Below are 15881 nucleotides of genomic sequence, written 5' to 3'. Positions count from 1 at the left end.
GCAGCCGGCGGCGCGCGCAGGAGCGGAGGGCGGAGGAGGGCCCCGCCGCCCGCCTCGACGCCAGCTTCCTCCGCTGCAGCAGGCTTGCTGCTCGAAAATCGCCATCGGGTTTTTGTTAGCCGAGTAACCCGTTCGTTTCCACGCCGGAAAGACAAAGTGGGCCCGGCCCTGCTCCTCACCACCAGGAACAACAAAAAAAATCCCCACCGCGTTATTTTATGTTTTCCCCAGGAAGAGCCTCAAGAAAGAAAAGATCGCGCCTTCGGGACAGTATATTTGTAATGCAGAAGACCCGCCTCGCTGGGTGAAAATACGCCATAGGAGAAAAGGCAAAGCCAACAGATTTTCTCCATCATCCTTCTCAGAAGACATTATTTTAAGGGGACGGGGGACACACACCGCCTCTCAAATGAACGGCATCACCGATTTTTAAATCTGGAGAAACATGCCACCTCCAGCCCCGCGGCAATCTGTGAAATAGGGGCATCCGAAAAAAAAATAAAAATCATTAAACCTCTAGAAACGTCCGCCCGAATCACGGAAATCCGCCCGCGGGAGGGGAAGGCAGGCTGCGAAGCCCCGCTGCCCGAGCCGCGGCCGGCCGGCCGGGTGGGTGGGTGTGCCGGCAGCGGAGCCCCCGGCCGAGGGCCCATCGGGGCGGAAAGGGGCAGGGGGAGGCGGGCAGGGGGATCCGGCAGCGCCGGCCGCATCCAGTCTGCGCCAATCCCCCCCCACCCCCGGGGCAGCGGCAGCCCCCCGCCTCCGGCCCCGCCGCGCTTACGAGGGGGGAAGGAAGGCGGGGGCGCGGAGCAGCCTCCCGACCCAGCGGGAACGGGGGAGGGGGAGCGGGCTGTGCCGCGACCGCGCTACCGCCCCCTCCACCGGCCGCGGCCCCCGCCGCACGGCGCCAGCTCCCGGCGGGCGAGGGCCGCCCGACACAATAGGCACCGGGCGGACGGCGGGGCGGACAAGCGGCGCGACCCCGGCCCCTCTGCCCGACCCGCGGCCAGGGCGGCAGCATCCTCACTCACCCCTTCGAGGAGGTTCGCCGCGCCGGGGAGGGGCCGTCCCTAGTGGTGCCGCTGCCGCCGGCGCTCACTGAGCCGGCATCCCCGCGGGGCGGGGGCGGGGCGCTGCGGTCGGTGTCCCTGTGGCAACGGCTCCAACCTTATTCCCTGCACATAGCGGCTAACGGGCAGAGCAGGGCACGGCACTGCGCAGGCGCCGCCCGAGCTCACACAATGGGGGGGGGCGGGGGAGCCCAGTGCGCCGGCGCCAAGGGCCGAGCGGCGGAGGGGCCCCGCCGCGCCTGCGCCAGCTTCAGACAATAGCTTTCCCCGCTCCGGGCGCCCGCTGCGCAGGCGCCGGAGCGGGCGGTGGCGGGAGGTAAACAGCGCTTCCCACTCGTGTCCCCCTCGGCCGTGACTGGACCTGCGCTACACCCCGCCGCCGCGGACCCGAGGGCGCAGGCGGAAGAGCTGTAGCGCGCGCAGGCGCGAACGCAGCCGCAATCCACAACAAAGGGGAAAGAGGCGGCCGCCCTCCTCCTCCTCCTCCTCCTCCTCCTCCCGCTGCCGGCCGTGGGCGAGGGGCGGCCGGCGGGGACTCCGCCTCCCGAGGGGGGGGCTCAGCGCGGCGCATGCTGGGACTTGTAGTTTTGTGGGCGGCGCTCCCGCAGGACGCGGAGCTGGGAGGCGTGGCGGCTCCCGAGCGTTGCCGCGCTCCGCGGGGGCGGGGCGGGGCCGCTGGCGGGTAGCAACGGCCGACGCCGAGGAGCCGGAGGGGGTCCCCGCACGCACTGTGGGAGTTGTGGTTCTTCCGGGAGCCGGCGGCGGTTGCGGAGCGCGGGAAGGCGGAGCGGGTGGAACTACTACTGGTACCCGCCGGCGGTGCGGGGCGGTGGCTGCTGCTTCCCCGGGAGCCGGCGGCGTCCCCATGCGGGCGCCCCGTGGGGAGCCCGCCCTGGCGGAGTCCCTGGAGCGGTACCAGAGGCGCCTCCGAGGTGAGCGGGCACCGCCGCGGCGGGGCGGCGCGGGCCGCTTCTCCCGCCGGCCCCTCTCGCTTCAGCCGCTGCCCGGTTCTGACGGGGGGCTGCGCCGTAGCCTGCTGAGCGCCGGCGGGGAGGGCGGCGGGCCTGTGTGGGCTGTCGGGGCGGTGCGGAGCCGGCGGGGGGCGGGAGGGGAGGCCGGGGCCGGCCCGTCCCGTCCCGCCGCTCGGGCGCCGGGCTGAGGCAGCGCGGCTCCCGGGGCAGCGGGCGGCAAGAGTAAAGTTGCTTCTGGTCCTCCCTAAACGCGATCGCTGGTGCGGTTAATGCTATCACACGCAGTTGTCCGATCGTAACTTGGCTTTGAGAGGGCTGCTGCCGGTTTTGGTGGGTTTTTCTTTGGTTCCTGGAAAGATTTTGGCTGTCATTGAAGCATCAAATTCTGGACGTGGTGAAGAGGAGGGTGCAAATTGGTTCTAACGGGAGTGATTACTTGCCATGTCATACACTGTTTTCGTACCTGCCGCCTGATCCAAGGAGCATTGCATATAGCCTGACAGAGAGCACCTTCATCTCTCAGCTATGGTACCTGGGCTTTACCAGCCCTCAGACTGTCTCTGGCTAGTCAAAGTAAGTATCCACATTCTGAAGAAAGCCAGTAGATAATTTGTGGGTACATCACCCCGCTTGGCGCAAAAAGTTGCATTCTGGACACAGGGTCCACACGTCACATATTGTGACACTAGTGAATCGAGTGTATGGTTGCAATATAGGAAGCGTTATTGCAAAAAGACAAAACAATTGTAGTATTTTTAAATAGCTACTTGATTCTTAGCAAGCATTTTATATTTCCTTCTCAAAATAGCATCAGTTTATTGTGCTGAGGGTAGATTTTATTTGTTCCAGAAGATAGAACTTTGAAGAATCATCTCTATTTACTTCTGTAGATTAAGTGGGCATGTGGGTGCTGCTTGGCACTTGTAGGTAGAACAGTTAAAATGGCAAGTATCAGAGCATCTCTTGATATGCGTAGAGTTCCTTTTGTGATATGTAAAAACAATGAATAAAACCCTACGAATTGCCATATGTAGACACAGGTAATCTTAGTACTGTATCTTGTTTGCTTTTTCTGTGGATGAGTGTGGAAAACCACTAGATAACTTTCCTGTACTGGATTTGGACTTTCATGGAGGCAAAGGGTTTCTGCTATGACTTTTATTGACAGAGGAGGAGTGATAAAATAGGATTTTAAAACCATAGTTGAACACATATGATTTTGCTGCTTAATAAATCTAACAGCAGTATGTTTCTGCTTCAAGACAGTATTCTTGCTCACGGACATATACATCTGTTTAGGAAGGCCACACGTTAAGGGTTTTTGTTCATTTCTGCTGCACTAGTATAAGCATAAGTACAAGCTCAGCCAATGTGTTGAAAATTTGGTGTATTTCATAAGACATTTATTTTTGGAGTGCTTGTGATTATCTTTTACCTAGAATACTTTTTCAGGCTTGTTTGCTTGCTTTTATGAGGATCTGGGAAGGGGCTATGCTGTTACTGAAACATTTTATAAATTCATGTTCTTCTGCGATAGCTCAGTGGTTGGACCTGCCTTTTCATTTTAGGCAATGAAGGCCAGTCAGTGCTGGCATTTTGGATTGCTGGCAAGTCCAAAAGGTGGCATGTGGGCAGCAGAGAGGGCAGATTTCTTCTGTTCATCCTCATCTAAGGAGATGTGGAGATGTGTTGGTGTCTAAATTCTGAAGTGCGCTGGCAGCATGCTGTGCTCGATGTCCATCCTGCTGGGGCATCCAACCACCATTGGATACAGTGGTTATGTTGAGCTGCCTGGACTCCCTGGAGAATGTGATGTCCTCGTCTTCTGTAGGCAGTAACAGCAGGTGAAGCCAAAGATCTTTAGTCTCCAAGCCTACTATGTATTCATATAATTTCAGGATGCTTAATACTTCTTAATGTAAATGTTCTTGTTTGCGTGTAGTTTGGTAAGCTTGGTAAGGACTTTATAGTTTGTTCCTTGATTCAGGTGAGGCTTGTCATGAAAAAATGCTTTTGTAGCATTTTGCAACAGAGCTCCAGTCTTTCTGATTTTTCTCTTAGGCTCTTTGTGCATTTTAAGTGTTCCAATGGAATTTCTCTTTCAACTAGAAAGTCTGTTGGAATTCTTGAGGACCATCATATATATATCTTCATAATTGTGACGAGCTTTTAGGCTTTTGATATGTGAGGTTTTGAAACATGCCTTTGTACCAAGTTATCTGGATGTTGTCAGTGATCTCTTTAACTCTCTCGTGTCTTCAAAGTGTCTTTCTCAAGAATTTTGCATCTTGGGCTGTTGAATTGTGTATAAGACTACTGTTAGAGCTCATCATATCTAATGCTTGGATGCATGTATTTTGTTCATACAACTTATTTTCATTTTATCTGTTTCTGACTGGATCCATTATGGTTTTTAAATCATTTCAGAACATGACCTTCTGGTGGCTGTTTCCCTTTCCATTCTGGGAAACATGGACTTTTTCCATACAATGCCAAGATAGGTTTGATTTCATACATCCAGGGGTGCCTCTCAGTTAGTAGCTATCAGTAGGGTGTTATCACAAATGTAACCCCAATGCAGGGCGGTATAACGTTAAGTTCCATTATGTTTCTCAATGAACCTCTTTATTTCTCAGTGATGTACAATTTTTAACTCCTTTGATCTGTACAGCATTTCTCACATCATTACCACTACTGTTAGGAATTTACTGTAAGACAAATAGATCATTGTTACTCCCAAAGTTTTCAAATCTAATTCTTTACCTATTTTTCTTATATACTTATACAGCTTGAGATTTTTCTCCAAATTCAGATAATTCCTGTCATCTGGATTCTGGAATTTCAGTTGGCATGCCTTGGGCATTATTTCATGTTTTTGAAATAGAGAGTTCTTAAACTGCCTGTAATGCTTGACATTATCTGGATCTAGGCTGATATGTGGGAACAGGTTGTCATCACCCATGCTGGAGATCGGAAGAATCATTTTACAGCCTTATTCAGTTCGATGGAAGGGTGTGTAAGTTGTCAAAGAGTGATTGGTTATTTCAGTGCAGCGTCCTTTGTTGTAAAGGGAAATCCCTCAGACAACTGGTACACAGGATGCCCAGGTGTTCAGTAACCTGGGTGTGGCGGCCAGAGGACAGAAAGCTGCACCAAAAAACCTAAGACATAACTGGTCTTACAGCGCAACAGAGAGGTTATGATGAAATAACAAAAGTCCTATAACAGGGCTTTTCCTCAATAGTGTAGACCTGATATAATGAAAGTCTTTAATGTTGTGTGTAATACAGAGTTAAGTGGGTGGTATTTGTACTGTTGGGGTTATTAGGTTACTGTGTAAACTTTCACACAATTGAGATAATTTCAAATGAACCTCAAAGTCTAGGAGATAATAACATTTCTAATAAAAAGTTATTCTCAAGGGAGTAGAGGTATTTTGGAAAGGAGAGTAAGTGCTGTACTATTCTATTCATATTAATAACTGAAAATTGGCAGGCATGGTGTGAATGTCCAGTGGGCCTTCTGCTACACCAGTGCCAAGAGCAGAGTGTGATGGCTTCCTGCTACTTTCCCTTTTCTCCTAACAGCAGTAAATATATGGAAAGATGTCATGGTTTAACCCCAGCCAGCAACTAAGCACCACACAGGCACTTGATCACTCCCCCCCCCCCCCCACCTGGTGGGATGGGGGAGAAAATCGGGAAAAGAAGTAAAACTCGTGGGTTGAGATAAGAACAGTATAATAGAACAGAAAAGGAGAGACTAATAATGATAATGATAACACTAATAAAATGACAATAGCAATAATAAAAGGATTGGAATATACAAATGATGCGCAGTGCAATTGCTCACCACCTGCCGATCGACACCCAGTTAGTCCCCAAGCGGTGATCCCCCCCCCCCCCCCCCCGACTCCCCCCAGTTTGTACACTAGATGGGACGTCACAAGGTATGGAATACCCTGTTGGCCAGTTTGGGTCAGCTGCCCTGGCTGTGTCAACTTCTTGTGCCCCTCCAGCTTTCTCGCTGGCCTGGGCATGAGAAGCTGAAAAATCCTTGACTTTAGTCTAAACACTACTTAGCAACAACTGAAAACATCAGTGTGTTATCAACATTCTTCTCATACTGAACTCAAAACACAGCACTGTACCAGCTACTAGGAAGACAGTTAACTCTATCCCAGCTGAAACCAGGACAGAAGACTATTTAGAGCCCACTTTGTTTCTAGCATTCACCTTGTTCCTTGAACAGGGAACTATTAACTTGGGTTTTTTATGTTGAGTTTTATGCCTGTTCAATAAACACCACTGGCTCACTTTTGTGCCAGAGTCAGTATAAGAGGAGGAGCAAAGGAGGGGAGACCATCCTTTTTAGGTACAGTGCCTGATACAGGCATCCTGTAAATCTACCCTAAGAAAATGTGGAAATTATGTTCTGTATTCCACTGCATTATCAAGGGCAGTGTCCTATGTAATTTCAGAGAATGAAGGTGCAAGCTGTAAGAGGAATAGATGAAAATAGAAGACTTCTACAAATAAAGTTTCATTTTGTGGCTCCTTTATGTGACTCCAAAAAGATAGGAGAGATGTGAAGTCAAAGCCATCATAGGAAAAATGAGTAGGGGGCCCAGTTACCAGCTCTCCAAGTTAGCTGTGACACTGAAGCAGCTAACAATGGAATTGTAAATTGTAATCTAAGTGTAAATTTTTAGCTTAGGCTTTTTATTTTTATTTGGCAATTGTTTCTAAGTATTCTCCTAAACAGAGCACATAATATTCATTTGAGGGTGGAGAATCTGTCAGAAGGAACTGAGAAATGCTTGGAGTTTCTCGCATGTAAGGGTCTCTAGACCTCAGGCATGTGCTTTATGCTCTGCAGAAGGGTCTGGTTTAGGAACTCATGAGGATGAATGCTGCAGCTCCACAGAACAGTTACCTCTAAAAGATGATAATTTGGTAAAAGCTATGTTGAAAACCACCTATTTCTCATATAATGCAAAGCAACTATGAAGACCGAGAAACCAAATTGAATGGGTCCATGATTCATTATTTTGAAACATCTGTGTGTTAAATACATCTTAGGACTTCTTGAGGCCTGGCTAATGAACATGCTGGTATCACTTGTTGTTGTTGAATGCTTACATGTAAAATCCTAGCAGCACAGGTAGTAATTGATAGGATACTTTCAGTCTCAAAGCTGCCATGTAGTATGTTAGTAGCACAGTAGCACACCTGTGTTTGGTAGCCAATAAAGAAGAATAGCTGCATATCAGAATGGTAAGTAAAGTAAATTCCAAGACTGCACAAAACACAATAAAAACTTAGGAGCAAATTCTCAGTTTCAGTATTTTTAAGCAATTAGTTGGCTGAAATGTTAGTCCAGAAGAGGTACATGATGTACTATTTTAGATTTCTACGTGGCAATAGAAACAAAGTCAAAGTTGAAACACTCTTGGACAGTGAAGTTTTCTTTAAATAGGCATCATCTTTGTGTTTTCACTAACTGGTCTAATTGTCTGGTTTGTCAGTTATTGTTTCACATAAATTCTACAGTGTTATTTTTTTAAGACCTGAAGAATCAGTGTAATTCCTTCTTTAACTTTCTAGGTCTGTTTTCTGATTGGGAACCGTGGGATATCAGAAAGTGACCTGTTTGTTGAATTTATACCCAGTAACTTGTAGTCATCTTCCTGTAAACATTATTAGAGCTGGACTGTTAGCTTTACATGTCATACTTATTGCAACTTTTTCATACAGTTGTAGTTTGTTTTCTTCAATGTATGTTGCTTAACACTTCTACCAGCTGGAGTTATTTTCTATGTCTTTTGGGCAATTCTGTTGTTTTGGATGGTTGGTTTCTTTGCTAAGCTCTCCATTAGCTCCCAGAGTGTTTTCTATGGCATTTCTGAGTTCATGAATGAGGTAGCTTTGGTGCTTTCATTTAAAGGAGTGCTCTTTATAGACAGTCTTGGGCAGTGTCTGAAAAAACATCTTTTGTTTAGGCAATGCAAACACAGTTCAATGCCTTCTCTGTTTTTTCTGGTTTCACTTCAGTGGCAAATTGTTCTTACAATGATTTCCTCCCCGCCCCCCCCCCCCCCCCAAGCTGATTATTACTTTGGAAATACAGCTACCTCTTTCATGTTGTATTTTACTTCAGAGTGTCCTGACTCTAGCATTTATCTTAATTTTTTTTTGACAAGTTGAATGGGTCTGTAATGTGTCTCCAACGTAACAAATATGGTGTTCAGTAGTAGTACTGACATTCCCATATTAAAAAAAACCTTCTACCAATTATATTTCTATAAAGATACTTCTCTGGAAAAAGGATAAGTATACTATATTTTCAGGGAGCAATACTTATGTTTTGTAGTTACAGTGAGTACAGAAAATAAACAGAGTTATCATTGCTTCTTTCAGGACAGAAGAGCATCATTATTCAGCATGTAGAATATATGGCATGTGCTCTTTGAACATTAATTAATGTTTCAGTCAGGGCCCTATTGGTTTTGTCTAAAGCATTATGCTTAACAGAATTTAATCTAGTCCAAAGTTGCATTCACGTTTAGATGAATTGCTGGTTAGGAATATCTTTGTACCTAGAACGGTATGGTCTTGATCCTGGGTTAGGATCACGGGTTGCTTCTGTCTCTGAAATAATAAGCAATAATGTATTTCTTTCTGTTAGGTGTTTGGTCAGTGTTGTCATTGCTAAGGTATTAGATAAGTTATCTGCCTGTCCCTTGTGGCAAGTACTGCCTGTGATTTATACATGATGGTTGACAACTTGACAGAATTTTTGTGGAGCAGTTGCAACTTTTTTTTTTTTTAATGTATTGGGTTTATTCCATCAGGTTTTGTTCCCAGCTTGCCATTTTTCATAATCATCTTAGATCCTTTGAACACTGAAAACCAAAGAGGTTTATAGTGAATAATTTTTTTTTTTAAGTTTTAATCCAGAGAAGTCCAATTTCATTTATATCCTCAGATGTTCTATGGGAAATGACACATCAATGAAGTCTTATCATACAACAGAAATATATGTTCAGACTTTATTCATAGAGTCTTGTTAAGATGTAGAAAATAAAAATGCTGATTGAATTTTAGATATGCAAATCACAGTGCTGCATGCGAGCAGTTTTCTATAGTATGTTTTTACTGAGGCCCTGTTTCTAGAAAATGTACTATTACAGGAATAGCATAACTGAAAAAGTTAGTTTGAATAAGTGAGCACTTAAAAATTAGTGGCTTCTAAATAGTTAGTTTGAATACGTGAGCACTTAAAAATTAGTGGCTTCTAAACTCATTACAAAATTATCATGTTGTCTTTAAGCAAAGGTCCTTTGGTGTCCAATAGTTTGCATCCACAGAGGTTCTTTCTATTTCTTTCATATTGAAAAAGAATATTTTTACATTGGCAGAAACAACAAGTGTTACCTTTCCACTTGGTAATGCGTCTTCTTTTATCCTAATGCCTAAAATTATGTCGCTTATTTGGGAAAAAAATGTTATAATGTACTTATTCCCTTTTACACATCCAGTTCAACTCACTGAGGTAAATGTTAGCTGTTCGGTGTCTAGTGAATGTAAAGACAGGCCATCGGAAACTCCTAACTCCCAGTTTCCCAGTGGTGAGTGTTTTGCTTTAGGCAGCAACTTTTGTAATTTGGAAATCAGCAAGCTTTTAAGAAACTTTGGCAAATATGTGATGAAGCTTTCAAAAATGTGGTGACGTTATTCCGGAGGCAGGAAAGCGTAGTCAAGAAAAGTAGACATCGGTGCGCCATTGATAATGATTTTAATGTGTTTCACTACTACTGCCTAGTATATGGAAGAAGAGGACATAGCGTAAGAAGATCTAGGTTATCTTTGAGGATAAAGTATTAGCTTGGAGTTCAGAAGCTGTAATATTACGAAGTGAGAGAAGTGCTGGAAAAAACTGTATATTAGCCTGTTTGGCTTTGGTTTCTTTTGGTTTGTTGTTCTTCACTGGCTTTGGATCAAATATTGGTACTCTGGGGTTCTCTGACAGAGGTCTACAGTGAATGGGGAAATGAAGGAATTTTATTGCTATCAGATGGCACACCACATAATAACTTAACTGACACTGAACACTTCTTGGCAACAACTAGTTGCAACATAGTTTGCTGAATATTTAAGCCATTGCATCAGTGAGATACTTCTACCATTTCTCAGTTAGCTCTCCCACTCTCATAGCATCCTGGAATGCTCAAGAACCGATGAATAGCTTAAATATGCCAATAGAGAAATATTTGACCTAAACCTCTTTTTTTGAGTCATTGCCTTGTGAATTGTATTTGGGTTTATTATAATAAATTATGACTATTTAAAATGTGCTTTTTATGTCTTCTTTTATCTTAACTTTGTTAAAGGATGGAGTACCCGAAAATCAAAAGAGGTGATGCGAATCATAAGATGACTGGGCTTTAAAAATAAGTGCTGAGAGAAGATTAAAGAAACTGATCAGGTTGTTATTAAAAACTAGCATTGCTAAAAAGTGAGTGATGGCTGGCACAGTGGACGGAGAACCATATTCTTAAATATAATGCTTTTCTGAGGGGGGTATTTATATTACATAAGCTATTGGTAATTTACAACCTAGCAGAGAAAAAGACCGAAAAGGACTGTGAAAACCATTACAGTGGGGAAAAAAATCGATTTCCCAAAACCATTACAGTGGGGAAAAAAATCGATTTCCCAACTTCAGTCAAGATGATGTGAATTTGAAAAAGAGATAAAATGAAGGCAGAAATGCATATCTTGCTTTTGTTCTCCGACTTGAACTGCTATTCACCTTTCCATTTGGAAGAAAGGAGCTATTAACATTTGTAACCAGCAGCATATATTATACTCTGAGGCATGTCTTCTGAATTCTACCTACAAAATGCTTAACTGTAATTATTTTTTAAGCTTTTTTTTGCCTATGAGAAACAAATATTTTCAGTTAGTAATTTATGTATCACATCAATTTACAGATTAGAAACATGTAAAAATAAATGAAGGATGTGTGCTGGAGACCTTGCCATTTTTCTAGTTGCAGCAGTTGCTCCTGTGAAAGGTGTTAACTTAAAAGCTTTGTCTCACAATAATGAAATTCCTGTTCTGCAGGCATTTATGCCTAAATGTTCCATATGCAGTAGTCCTAGGGGAGAATAACCTTGCAAAGAATTCAGGGCTAAATCAAGAAAATAGCTATGATTTTATGTTTCTGAAATTCAAGTAAGTTTTTGAGATTGTAGGGGTTTGTTTTGTTTTAAATCATTAATAACAGTTAACTATAAATGAAACTTTTCTGGTTCAGGGTAGTATTGACTGGTAGTCACAAATGACTGTGGCATTACTTTGGACAAGCAGGAAAGAAACAGTTCTTCTTATATTCCTGATTAAAGTGGTTGTGAATCATGATGGAGGACTGTCTCACTGAGCGTTGTGTGCTCTGTGACTGATGTATGGGTCATTTTCTTGGTTCCCCTGGTGTTACAGTAGAACCTAGAGATCCTGCTTTGTTGAACATTGCATAAAGCCATACTACTTAGGTTACTACTCTGTCTTTTCTAGTTAGTATATACACTGCTTAAAGGGAAGGGAAATGAAATACTCATCTCCCTTTGTACATAGGCAGTTGAAAGAAAGAAGTAATAAGTGAGCTGCGTGAAGTCCTACAGTGTGAACTAGAAGTATCATTATCTAAAACCAAGCCCGTATTTTCTGATTCCTAATCCAGTTGTCATCTCTCAGCTGCAAATCTCTCAAGTTTCTTTACTGGCATATTGGAAATGTTAGCTGTATCAGAGTGATATGGCATTTATGATTGGAAAGTTTTTTATTTTTATGAAGTCAGCTGAATCAAATTTTAAAAAAAAATTTAAAAAGGAATATAGGAAAAAATATATTCAAAATGAGAAAAGACCATTACTATATCACTGTCCAGTAAGTCAGTTAGTTCTTGAAAGAGTTCATAAAAATATTTATATTTATCTGGAAGGAGGGTTTTTTTGTTGTTTTGGGTTTTTTTTTCCCCAGAATAATGAGTGTTGTTATTTATTTTTCACACTTGTTCTGAAGTCATGGGTCTTTTTTTAATCACTGTTTTATGTTGGCTCGATTTGCTGAATTTTTACTTCATTTACTCACTATTTTTTAGTTGTGCTGTACATTGCTTTGTCATTTGTGGTGGCATCATTAGAATTCAAAAATACTGTTCTCGGTGCCTAATCCTGCACGCTGTATGAAATATAGCATGAGCTTTAGGTTCATAGAAAAGTATTGAAGCTGCGTATGCTAGAAAATATTTTAGGGTATATTATTATTTGTGCTGCTGCAGAGTCCTAATGTATTGACAGGCCAAGATGCTATTTATAGCTGCTTCTTTGAAAATGTAGTAAATATTTTTTCTGCAAATTGTGACAAACAGTAGTTGTTTTGGCTGTTTGCATTAAGTAATTGCTTCCGGTGGCTGAGTGTAGGTCAAGTAGTCAAGCTAGACAGTTGCTGAATACTTTTAGTTCTCCTATTTTTTAGCAAATTTAAAATATCAGTCAGTAAATACTTTCTTTTATGTTGTTTATTGTGGCTAATGATATGATTTTTTTCAGAGCGTGCTAGTGAAAGCATCCATCAACTGAAATATGCCTTGGAGGAAAGACAGTTTGCAAAGGGTGAGGGTGAAGTTGGATTTGACCAGTCCTCTGTGGAGAAGGAGATTGATGATGTGGACAGGGGCAGTGATGACAGTGGGAATGCAGCCTGGCAGGAACTGCAGCACAGTCATGCAGGTAAGATTACTCTGAAAGCAAATGGTTTAAAAATTGTTAGAAACGATACTAATTTCAATGAAAAAAGTAAACACTTTTTGGTTATAATGTTTTTTATTTCTTCCTAGTTAATCAACTTAAGATTTTGTTGCAACATCAAGAAAGAATGGAAAGTGAAGTCTCTCCGTCAAGGAGGAAGATGTCATTCTCTGTATGTTTCTTCTTGTTTCTTTTGTGTGTTGTTTGAATGAATGGCATGCGTGATGAGATGAATTTTCTAGTATCCAGGAAGAAAAAGAAGCAGTGAATCATTTTTATGTGCTGAAATACAGGAGATTGCTGAGGCTATGGCCAGAACTTGGTATGCTTAAGACCATAGCAGAAAAAAAAGAAATCTATAATACAGGATTTAGACTTTTCCTCTCTTTTGTTGACCATGCAATGTGAGTCACAGTCCACACTGCTTTCAGCTTTCTCATCTTTTTCTTTCCACCAAAAGATCATCCTTTTTGTTTTGGAAACAGTTGGGATCGACTACATGGACAAATTTCTGTAAAAGCAGCCTCTGTTTTCCTTTGACTGTACTTTAAGGATGCTCAAAGGCCCTCTTCTGCTGTAACTATGCCTTTTTTTTTTAGAGGATTAGAGATGTTCATATAACAACAGGTTTGTAGCACTCTGCCAAAATGTAGTGGTCTCTGTCAAAGTTAGTTTACACCCTTACATGGGCTTCTCAGATTTAGCCTTCTTGCAGCAGAACTGCACCAAAGTATGTGCAATGAACAGTTCGGTTACAGAGCAACTGCTAGATACTAGTATCCCTATAGGAAAATAATTCAAAGGCATTTTTCCAGTTTTATCTTTTGATGGCTTCCACTGACTACTTTTGGTTTGTACTAAGCAAGACAAGCAGCTCTTTGCTATCAAAGTTGAGGTAGCAGCAGAATGATCTAAAGCCTATATTCATGCTGTGTTGCTTTGAGCCTGTGCAATGAGCTTAGCTCTACTGTTCTGACATTGAGAAATTTTATTTAAAGTTCAACTTTTCTGAGCGTTCTAAAATCCACGAGTTTAGTCTGATTGTCCTGCCAGGTACTTTTGCTTCATAATGGTGCAGGATGGAATTAGTGTTTTGTAGCTCAAGGGAATGGTGCATCATTGCTTGATCTTGACATGACATGAATCAGTATCAATTTGTATTTAGCCCTTGGAGGGGAGGGAAAGCATCTTTTAATCCATCTTTGTCAAAATTTTCTACTTGTATTGGGACATTTTAGGACAGTGGAAAAATTAAGAAAACGGGATACTCTTTCTAAGAAATGTGATAGTGCTTTCAGGGAATGGATTAAAGGATGGAGGAATAAACGGAAAAGATGGGATTTTACTGTATTGATAGGGCATTGTCCCATTTCTTCCTCTTGAAGTTTCCAGTGAGAGGGATTCTTTGAAGTGGTGGCTTCATTCTCCTTTTCGAATGTCCTCCATCTGCTTGCTAACCAGGATATGAAAGTGTTCTGAAGATAACCAAATGTAAAGCTCAAAAAATGTGGAAGTACAAAAGTGCACACACACCAAAAAACCCTAAACCCTCATAAAATACAAGCTTGTCTGGTGGTTTGCTGGACATTGAAGAAGTGCTTCCTCTGTAAGAAGAATCAGATTCCCCAAAGGTCAAAGAAACCAAACTTATATTATGAGTAACCTTAACCTTTTGCTTTCAATTATACTGAAATACCTGATGACTGCTGAATAGTAGATGACGTGTCCTGTAGCTAAATATAGTATTTCACAGAAAGTATACTTTTTAGTAAGCTTTACAACATTTCATATGTATAAATAACATTGTCTTAACAATATTCCCTTCTCTTGCTCTTTGATAAAAGTTGCAATAGACATCAAATGAGTATGTCTTTTCTTTGATTACACCCAGATGGTTGGGCAGAGATTTTCCTTTTGCTTTTTACCTCATTTCCTGAGGTCAAGGCCCAGTAAGGTTGCTTCATACAACAACTGCAGTTCTACAAGCTGGGTCTTGGCTAACCCAACTGCACCCAGCCCGGGTTCCTGACACTGTTGTTATAGCTGGAGTTCCTGTGACTGATTCCCGTTGTTTCTTGCCAGTTTACAGGGCAGCAGATTTAAGACTGCCAGCAGGAGTGTCTCTAATTCTGGGGTTTAGAGGTTTGAAATTTGAGGCGTTCTGGAAAAGTAAAAGGTGGGCCAAATTATTTGGGATGTTGGGAAAACTATTTGTCACTGTGTAGAATGCTAGCCTCTAAAGGTGATGTATTTTATAAACCCTTGTGTTTTTATGGTAAACTTTTCAATGTTAAGAATGTAAATGTGAACAGCATTTCTGAGACTTGGGCATAAATGTTTGGTAATTCATACTGATCAGATGTGGCTTTTAGGTCTGATATTAATATTTGGCCTACTTTAAATATATGCTTCTCCTGACCTCTGTTCTTTCATCCTGTAACACATATTATCAGAATATTAATGAAAAATTCCCACATTAATTTATAATTAATTGATAACAATTGTGTAGTTAAAAAAGTAGAAAGAAAGAAATCACAAATGATCTACCAGGCATTGGCCCCATGAAAGGGCAGGTAGAGTCTTCTAAATAAAGAAATATCCCAGTGACAGTGCTATGAGTTAGTAAAGTTGTGTTAAGAAGTCCTCTGTTCTTTTTCTGTTGGGAAAATATATTATGTGTTATTTTCTTTTTAGTGAAACCATTTTTAGCACTCTTGTATACATTACACCAATGTTTCTCAAGTTAAACATTAGCACTGTTTTTCAGTGAACAATAATTTGAATAGAAATAGAGTTTTCCACATTTTCGAACGCTGCTGTGGTGTAATCTTTTCAGGGAGGCAGCTGGAGGTCTCAACTGCAAGGTGTCTATTACACTTTCAGGAAAGAGGGAGGGATGAATAGGAGCCAGAGGAACAGAGCGATGAGTTACAAATATTATTGGCACTATATTATATATACTTTAACAAGTGTGATTCACTTTTTAAAAACTTCATAAAGTAGTTGAGATTAACAGACTTGAAAGCA

At 42.4% G+C, this 15881-nt stretch overlaps 2 protein-coding genes across 8 annotated transcripts in view; one reads left to right on the top strand and one right to left on the bottom strand.

Moving 5' to 3' along the window:
• The window catches only part of CEP170 (centrosomal protein 170), a 104757-nt gene extending 103219 nt beyond the window's left edge, over positions 1-1538 (bottom strand). Inside the window, exon 1 of one of the 5 annotated variants that reach the window (XM_075043186.1) lies at positions 1032-1538. The gene's annotated coding sequence lies outside the window, so the exon portion shown is untranslated. Of the gene's footprint in view, positions 1-514; positions 954-1031 lie in introns of those variants that run through there. The other 4 variants (XM_075043185.1, XM_075043183.1, XM_075043187.1 and 1 more) reach the window with 4 other exon arrangements.
• Positions 1539-1784: 246 nt separating this feature from the next.
• The window catches only part of SDCCAG8 (SHH signaling and ciliogenesis regulator SDCCAG8), a 116573-nt gene continuing 102476 nt past the window's right edge, over positions 1785-15881 (top strand). For 2 of the 3 annotated variants that reach the window (XM_075043176.1, XM_075043177.1), the window contains exons 1-3: positions 1785-2002; positions 12657-12836; positions 12944-13026. In XM_075043176.1, the coding sequence (XP_074899277.1) occupies positions 1936-2002; positions 12657-12836; positions 12944-13026 (330 nt within the window). In that variant the 5' untranslated portion in view covers positions 1785-1935. Of the gene's footprint in view, positions 2003-10433; positions 10529-12656; positions 12837-12943; positions 13027-15881 lie in introns of all 3 variants that reach the window. The other variant, XM_075043178.1, reaches the window with a different exon arrangement.

This window comes from Buteo buteo, chromosome 12, assembly GCF_964188355.1.
Source record: "Buteo buteo chromosome 12, bButBut1.hap1.1, whole genome shotgun sequence".
Lineage (NCBI taxonomy): Eukaryota > Metazoa > Chordata > Aves > Accipitriformes > Accipitridae > Buteo > Buteo buteo.
This window is presented reverse-complemented; position numbering and strand designations above follow the sequence as displayed.